Source organism: Poeciliopsis prolifica, unplaced genomic scaffold (genome assembly GCF_027474105.1).
Source record: "Poeciliopsis prolifica strain line A6 unplaced genomic scaffold, Auburn_PproV2 SCAFFOLD082, whole genome shotgun sequence".
Classification (NCBI taxonomy): Eukaryota; Metazoa; Chordata; class Actinopteri; order Cyprinodontiformes; family Poeciliidae; genus Poeciliopsis; species Poeciliopsis prolifica.
The window spans coordinates 192,501-200,577 of record NW_026562457.1 but is presented as its reverse complement, the minus strand read 5'-3'; the positions used below and the strand labels follow the sequence as shown (position 1 = coordinate 200,577).

At 38.4% G+C, this 8,077-nt stretch overlaps 1 protein-coding gene across 1 annotated transcript in view; it reads right to left on the bottom strand.

Annotated features, from left to right (window-relative positions):
• Nucleotides 1-3,682: 3,682 nt before the first annotated feature.
• LOC129352941 (galactose-specific lectin nattectin-like) overlaps nt 3,683-8,077 on the bottom strand; it is a 5,052-nt gene continuing 657 nt past the window's right edge. The window contains exons 2-8 of the mRNA XM_055022153.1: nt 7,411-7,506; nt 7,084-7,098; nt 6,334-6,343; nt 5,978-6,063; nt 4,612-4,746; nt 4,106-4,217; nt 3,683-3,896 (exon numbers count right to left, since the gene is read on the bottom strand). Coding sequence (XP_054878128.1) covers nt 3,835-3,896; nt 4,106-4,217; nt 4,612-4,746; nt 5,978-6,063; nt 6,334-6,343; nt 7,084-7,098; nt 7,411-7,506 — 516 coding nt within the window. The 3' untranslated portion in view covers nt 3,683-3,834. The remainder of the gene's footprint in view (nt 3,897-4,105; nt 4,218-4,611; nt 4,747-5,977; nt 6,064-6,333; nt 6,344-7,083; nt 7,099-7,410; nt 7,507-8,077) is intronic.

Genomic DNA, 8,077 nt, shown 5'->3' with positions numbered 1-8,077 from the left:
GAAGATCCTGAAGAGATCTTCAGGATGAAGATCTCTTTAATGAAGTAAAAATATTACTTAATGAAGTAAAAATATTTAATGAAGTAAAAATATTTGACAGCATAAAGATCATTAAGTCAGTTTGTTTATAATGTTACTTTTTTATTTCAAAGAATTAAAATCCCATTAATCCCAAAGAAATCCCACCAAAAACAGAATTAGTATCACAGCAGCTCAGCTGTGTGTTCACCTGAAATTTGTTCAAACTGAGCAGAAATTAAGCAGAGATGATTTTCAGCAGATGGTTGGAGGCTTCACATATTTTTGTCACAAATAAATGGCCATGACTGGTGACAGGGGGCGTCGTTCCACTGGTTCACTGTTAGGAGAAAAAAGCACAAACATCTGATTCTTTGACATTTGTTTTATTGCTTATTAATTACATGTAACTTTTAACAACACAGGGGTTCAGCCTGTGTTGTTAAAAGACAGACTGAAACCCTGTTTTACATAGAACACTTAGTTTCATTCATAAACTAAATAAACAAATTAAAAATGGGCTTACCTTTTCCATAGAAGTTAATTTCCAGACAGTGTTCTGCATGGTAATAATTGTCAGGCTGACAGACAGAAAAGCTAGAATAGTCAAACTTTGACCCGTCGTTCCACCTCCACTTTCCCTCCAACAGACACGAAACGTTAGAGCAAAAACCTGCCAGGCAGCTTTTGATCAACTGAAAGTAATTATTGAAACATCATTTATTGCAGGATTTGATACCTTCCAGTATACCACACACACACCACACACACACACACACACACACACACACACACACACACACACACACACACACACACACACACACACACACACACACGCACACACACACACACACACAGATGCTTTGGGACTGTTTTCACTGCAGCGAGAGCTTCTTGCAGATCTTACAGTTTGAGTGAAACCTGGGAGGAACACAGCAGACGCTGTGACAGTGCAGGAGGCCAAAGTTCAAAAAAATGTAACTAAACAAATAACGTCATTCTGCAGGTGTTTATTCTGCCCTGCGCCACGATCAATAACACGTGGAGGAAACGCTGCACTGTGCAGCAGGGAGACGCTCCAAGACTTCAGCTGTCACATCTTCCTTATAAGAGAAAAAACCCAAATAGCTTCCAAAGCTGTCACAAAGAATATTTATCTATAACACAGATGGGTTTATTCATAGCTTTTCTTTACCTGTGTAACATCTTCTGCCCCCTTTAACAAACCTCTAAAGTTTTACAGAAATAATGACCAACCTGCCAGGTCTGGAACCGGATCCTGTGAACACAAAGACATTCTGATGATAACCGACTTCTTCTTCCTCTGGGTTTAACAGTGTCCTCAGATTCTGGTGACAAACTGTAAAAACCTTCTGCATTTTGTCATTATTCATCTATTAGTCTGGAGTTAAAGCCAAGAGATGAAACTGATTATTTACAGTCTCTGCTGTCTGTCACTGTGACAGTTTCAGGTTTCTAAGCTCTCTGGACGTTTTCTGGAAGCTCTTTGGGAATCCTGCTTCCTTATATTCACTTTTCTTTGTGTATTTTAGTTTTCATCTGATAAAACAAGCCAAGATCAGACAGAGCAGTGGAATATGGACGTTAGATTCACTTTAGATTTTATAACCTGGCTCATGTTGCAGGTTATGGATAAATAAAAACATCTCAGCATTAAATAACTCACAGCTTCAGCAGTCATCATGATGAAGCCCAGGATCAACACCAGCTGAAAACCTGAAGCCATCTGTGAGGAAAACAATAGATTACAGCTTTTGATACCCAGAAGCAACTTGGATAAACTTGGTTAAAACAACAGACAGTAATGAAGAGCTGGATGCTTCCTTTGCTGCAGTGAATCCTGATGCAGACAGAATCATACCAGACAGAAGAACCGGTCTTTTATCGCCAGAGGAATGCTGAAAACTTATCCTTCCTTCTCGTAAAGATGAAATAAAATGTGGAACACGTGGAATTGTTTTCCAGTGAAAGAATTTGGCCGGATGCTCATTGTTATTCTGATGAGAGCTTCATCTCTCTTCAGTGTCTTCTAGTTTTCTTTACATTTTATTTGTTTTTCTTCCCAATCTTCATCCAACTTTTGTCAATAAACCTGACTTGCATTTACATTTTGCTCAGTTTGCCTTTGTTCGCTACAAACAGCCTGATGGGGTGAAAACTTTGACAAACTCCTTCCAAATTATGAGGACGGTTTAAAAACTGTTTCCAGTCTGAACAGGAAGGAACATGTGGAGGAAGTTGGTTGAATGTCTGTGAGAATGCTGCCAAAAAATCATCTGGATCAGATCAAGATGGCCGCCAACCAGACGCGACACCTTCAGGACGTTTAAACAGTCAATAATTGAGAATCACTGCTCTGGAGTGAGTTTGCTGCACTGAAAGTAAAGGGCAGAATAATATTTCATGCTTCACTTTGCAGTTTTTTATTGTGAAAAGTTTAAAATATCCATTAAATGTAATTCCATCTGAGAATTGTGTCCCACTTTTTATTGATGCTTCACAAAATAATGTTTTAGATCGTTATGTTTGAAGCCTGAAAAGCGGCAATAGATTGAAAAGTTCAAGGGGTTCGAATACTTTCGCAAGGAACAGTAATTCAAAATAAAACGAAAAACAAGACACATACACACCAATTAACCCTAAAATAAACACATTTATGTGAACATCCTACTTCGGCCAGTGACTTATCATCTTGTTTTTTTTTATTTTGATCAGGAAGAAAATATATTTAAGAGTTACATCCACAGCGCTGATTATGTGACTGATTACTGGTGTCTGGATTCTCCCTCAGAGAGAAAAGCTCTGCCATCCAGAGGGACTCAGAGTAGATCCGCTGCTCCTCCACATCGAGAGGAGCCAGTTGAGGCTGGGACTCTGGTCAGGATGCCTCCTGGACGCCTGCCTGGTGAGGAGTTCACGTCCCACCGGGAGGAGGGGAAGACAAGGACACGCCAGAGGGACGATGTCTCCCTGCCGGCCTGGGAACGCCTTGGGATTCCCGTGGAGGAGCTGGAAGGAGAGGCTGGGAGAGGGAAGTCTGGGCCGCCCTTGTTAGGCTGCTGACCCCGCGACCCGACCCCGGATAAGCAGAAGAAAATGGCACTGAGAATGTAATGCCTGTTCCTGGTTTCTCCATTGTCACTGTATGGTGTTTTATGATCTTTTATTTTTGTGTTTTTATGATGTAAAACACTTTGAACTGCCTTGTTTCTGAATTTAGCTTTAATACAAATAAAGTTGATTGATTGATCCCTTGTGTGTCAGCAGTGGTCTGATAAGCCTCTAAAGTTTCCTTTATGTCTTGCTGTGAGGTCAATTTGTGCTCAAGTTATTTTTGTTACTCACTCAGTTAAGGCTGTTATCTTGCCCTCTGTTTAGGTCCATTTTATCATTTTATTTTTTACATTTCTTAATAGTTTACAGAGTAGGATGGCGTTGGGAGTACAAGTCAAAGGATTTTAAAGTATCTTCCAAACTTTGGGAACCTGGTGGCTCAAGCATCTGGTCTCTGATGGGTCATGATTTCACTTGTTTGACGTTACCATGGAGGTTTACAGACAGATTTATTTCCTCTATTAATTGTATTTTACTCTAAAGTTTATTATCTTTTTCCAAAAAATAAACTGATATGACAAAAAAGTTTATTGATGCAACAGATTTATTTGAAAAAAGATTTTATCCTTGTATCTTCCAGCAGCGACGCCATCGAGGCCTGACATCCTGGAGGAAGTGACATCACCAGTGAGAAGGTCACATGGTCATGTTGGATTTCTCAGGAAGAGGAAAGAGGAGTTAGCGTCTTTTGGCACAGATGGAGTAACTCCTTGTGGTGCATGGTGCATCATTCATGTCTCCTGAAGAGAAATAATGATAATAATTATGATGATGATAATAATAATAATAATAATAATAATATAAAATAAATATTTCAGCAGCTGTTGAATCTGTTTGGGATACAAACCCAGAAGGTCCTAAGATTTATTAAAATCATCAGATTAACTAATTAGTAGCTATATGCTGCATAGCATCGTTAGCTCTGTTCTCAGAGTTTCAGAATGCTCACCTAGCTCGTAGATCTCCATGCAGTGTTCATTTCCACCAAGGTTGTTTGGTTCTCCTGTGCCCCACTGGGTGAAGCTGAACCTCGACCCATCACTCCACAGCCACACACCCTCCTGAAACCAAGTGGTTTTTAAGCACATAGTTTATGATACATGCATTTTATTATTAGGTTCCAGCACACTGAGGACTGCAGCTGTCCATCTCTGAGGGTATATAAGGTGTCCAAAGTTCACCTCAGGGGACATTTTGTAACCAGGAATAATTTTACATCCCCAAAGATCATCTAAATAAAATCCACCAGCACAGGTGGTTTATGCAAAGACAATTTTAATATTTTATTGCAAGATCCATTCATCCGTCCATCGATCCTTTGCTTATCTGGTCAGAGGTCGGAGACCCAGATTTCCCTCTCTCTGCCACTTTTCCCAGCTCCTCTGGGTACAAAGCAAACAATTTGCTCTAACCATCCCTCACTACCAAAAAATTTAATAAAAAGAAAAAACTGACCTTCTCAGCATCATGGCCTCCGAGCCAGGTCCTCTGGTACGATCCTTTCTCAAATCTGATCAGCTTCTGGAGGAAAGTGAATTCACCTTTGTTGTGGACGGAGGCCAGATTTCCACCATATCTATGGCAGGCACGCTGAGAAAACAAACAAAAATCAAAATACAAACCATAAACACTGAAAAGCAACAAACAGCAAAATTAAGTTAATAAAAAAGAAAAAATCTGATTTAATTGTTAAAGTTTGTTCGACTCTTCTGAAGACAGACTTGTAGCGACACTTGATGGCTAGCAGCACATTTTGTTGCTCTGAAACTCGTTTCATTGAACAACGTCTGGAAAATGAGTCGTTTCTTTTCTCTGTATTGTCTTTACAGTCCTGATTTTTTGTGCTGCTGGATCACAACAGGTTGCAAGCAAGGGCGTAAATCCCAGCAAATTATTGGAGGGAAAAATAAACAGGAAGTTTTCTTAAGACCAATTTTAGGGGGTCGGAAAAGAAATCTCATGTAAATGTGGTTTAAAAACGTCTCAAAGTTTCTAAACCACAGATTTGCTAGTTTTGATTTCCAAACCATAACAAGATTCAGTCAAAGTGATGAAACAACAAACTGCAGTCTGATTTTTATTGATAATATTTCACTCTATTAAGCAGTGAAAATAAATACAAAGTTTACATCTTTTGCTTTAAGTTACTTACTGGAGGGTTTTATGTTTAGCACTGTTCAGCTTTTGCTCCTCCTACACTTTGGACTGAACCATTGTTCTAATAATGGTGGGGGCCTAAAAATTCCTTCTTATTTTTGTCTTAGATGAGACAGATTTACTTAATTCTTTGTTTCTCTTGCCTTTTCATATTGTTTAAATGCAACATTTATTCAATGATACTTTGGGGGGAGTACAATTCTAGACTTTTCCAAGATTTGGGGGGTTAGGGGAGAACCTGGACCCTCAACAGGCTTCTTCTTGTTAAAGGGAAGTTTTCCTTTCCACTGTCGCTACATGCATGTTAGATATGAAGGATTACTGTAAAGTTAACAAGAAAACACAACTGATCGTCCTGATGTATCACTAGGATTTATTGAAATGCTTATTATTGAGCTGAATTGATTATTTAATAGTGTCATGAAGTGAAAGTTGTTGTGAATTATGGTACATTCAAATTAAACAAAAGCATTCAGAAGGAAATTCTAGATTCCAGATTAAGCTCTCAAAAACATTAAGGAAATTACAAACTGATTATTTATAAAAGAAATGTCTGGTCAGACAGGGCAGAGATTAATTAAAAAGTTAAATAAATAAAGTGGCAGATTTACAACTAGCATAAATTAACTGTTTTTTGCCTTAAGCAGTGATTTTTTTACTGTACCTCAGCAGTAGCCCAGTCAGTTTGGTTATTCTGGAAGATGAAACAGCGATTTCCATAATTATTCCAACCACGTGGGCATGAACGAGCTGGGAAATGCAAAGAAGTGCAACAGATCCTAAATAAAAGCTAAACAATATTTATTATCAAAATGAATTTGAAGAAATTATATCTTATCAAATGGAACAGAGACGAGCAGCAGAATCCTTGTTCTTCATAAATGAATGACAATGTATTAAAGCAGCTATGTTGTTGATGAGTATCACATTTAGACTTCTGTGTAATTAATCAACAATCCATCATGAAGTCAAAATGTAACAAAACTGTCAGCTTCCTTTCCGTCAGATGGAAATACTTACCAATTCCAGCCTGTGAATAGAGAGAACATAGAGATTAATAAAACCGTATGTCACTCAAAACTGCTAATCTAGCTGAGTTTCATCAATGTTTTTATCCTACAATTAACTTGTAGAAATTTAAGAAAAAAATTATAGGGCAGACCCAAACCCTACGGTCTGCCTTACCCTAACCCTAACCTAACCCTAATCCTAACCCTATTTTTATAAATATATAAAGTCCTGTATCTGTTTATCCATATCAAATGAGAAACTTCTCACAGAGCATCAGAACCCAAACGTTTCAGAAATTTTTATTACATCAGATCAATTTTAAAGTGCTGTAACCAAACATATTCATAAAAGGTTGAGTGAAAGAAAAACAGTCCCTATGCAATAGTTCAGGAATTCAAGCAAAAGGAGCCCAGACCGGGTGCTGAGAGCTTAGAAACTGTCAAGTTTAAAGGTACAAAGTATTTATTTAGAGGTGAGTACAATTAATTGGTAGATAATTTTTAACTACACAATTTTAATATTCTGTACATTTTAACAATATTTCATGTGTTTTTTCAACTTTAAACAAAAAGTTCCAGAGGGAGTTTTAATAGTCCAAATAGTGAGCTTTGTGAAGGTCTTTTAAGTTTAAAGACCTTTAACTCACAGTTGCAGTGCCTATATGTATGTAACTGTCTGTCAGTCCTGCTCGCTGTTCACCTGCCAGCAACCAATTAGCTGTTTTATCATCCAGCTGCTGACTGACCTGATTAGACTCACCTGGTGGAGCGCCACCTGCAGGGCAGCAGGTTGCCCTTACAGTAATGAACAGAATCTTTTATCATCAATCAAATGTAATATTCAACTTTTTGGAAACACTAAATTTTGGGTTTTCATTCTCTGTGAGTCGCAATTATCAAATGCAAGATGTAATATTTGACTGTATGTGTAAGAAAATCTATATATATAATATAATAAGTTTGAATGTCTGACATAAATACTGAACTTTTCACAATAACTTTATTTTAAATGTTTAATACAGTAACTCTTCATTCTGTGACTCAGCTTCACTCTAAACATTTCCTCAATAATATTTTATAATGTTTTCCACTTGAGAAAAGAAGAAGGCAGACTCACATCGGCTCCGCTCCAGAGAACGCAGCTCAGAGAGAGGAGCAACGCCAAGTAGAGAACTGAGGCCATCTGAGGGACAATCAGCACAAATATTCACTTTTTCAGGAATATGAATTTACAAAGCGGTCATATGTATTCACACCAACCATGACTAACTAGCCATGGTTTACACTTGTTCTTATCAAACCTGAGGAAGCACTAAGGTTTGATGACTTATGTTCAAATCCATCAACTGCAGCAGGAAGCTCCAGCCAGCAGAGCACAGCTAACGAGGCTAACGAGGCTAATGAGGCAGCTGGAACACTGACTGCTAAGCATGCTGCCAATGTACCTGAGATATTTAGAGAAAGTTTAGGAACATCTTGCAGTCGACTTCCAAGTATTTCTTTGTGACCTTGGACTCTTCAGCTGAAGGTGTCAGGACAAGAGCGTCAGTGACCTTGAGTCCAGTGCTAACGTTGTTAGCTACTCTGAGATGCTTAAAGCTACAATTCGGAGCTACAGGAGGAAAACAGGCTGAAGCTGAAACTTCCTGACAACAAAAGGACAAAAAGGCATCAAACAAACAAACTAAGTGAGCTGAAGGTCTTTTCTTAGCCGTGGGCCGAGACTCTGAATATTTAGGCAGTACAGCGGAACG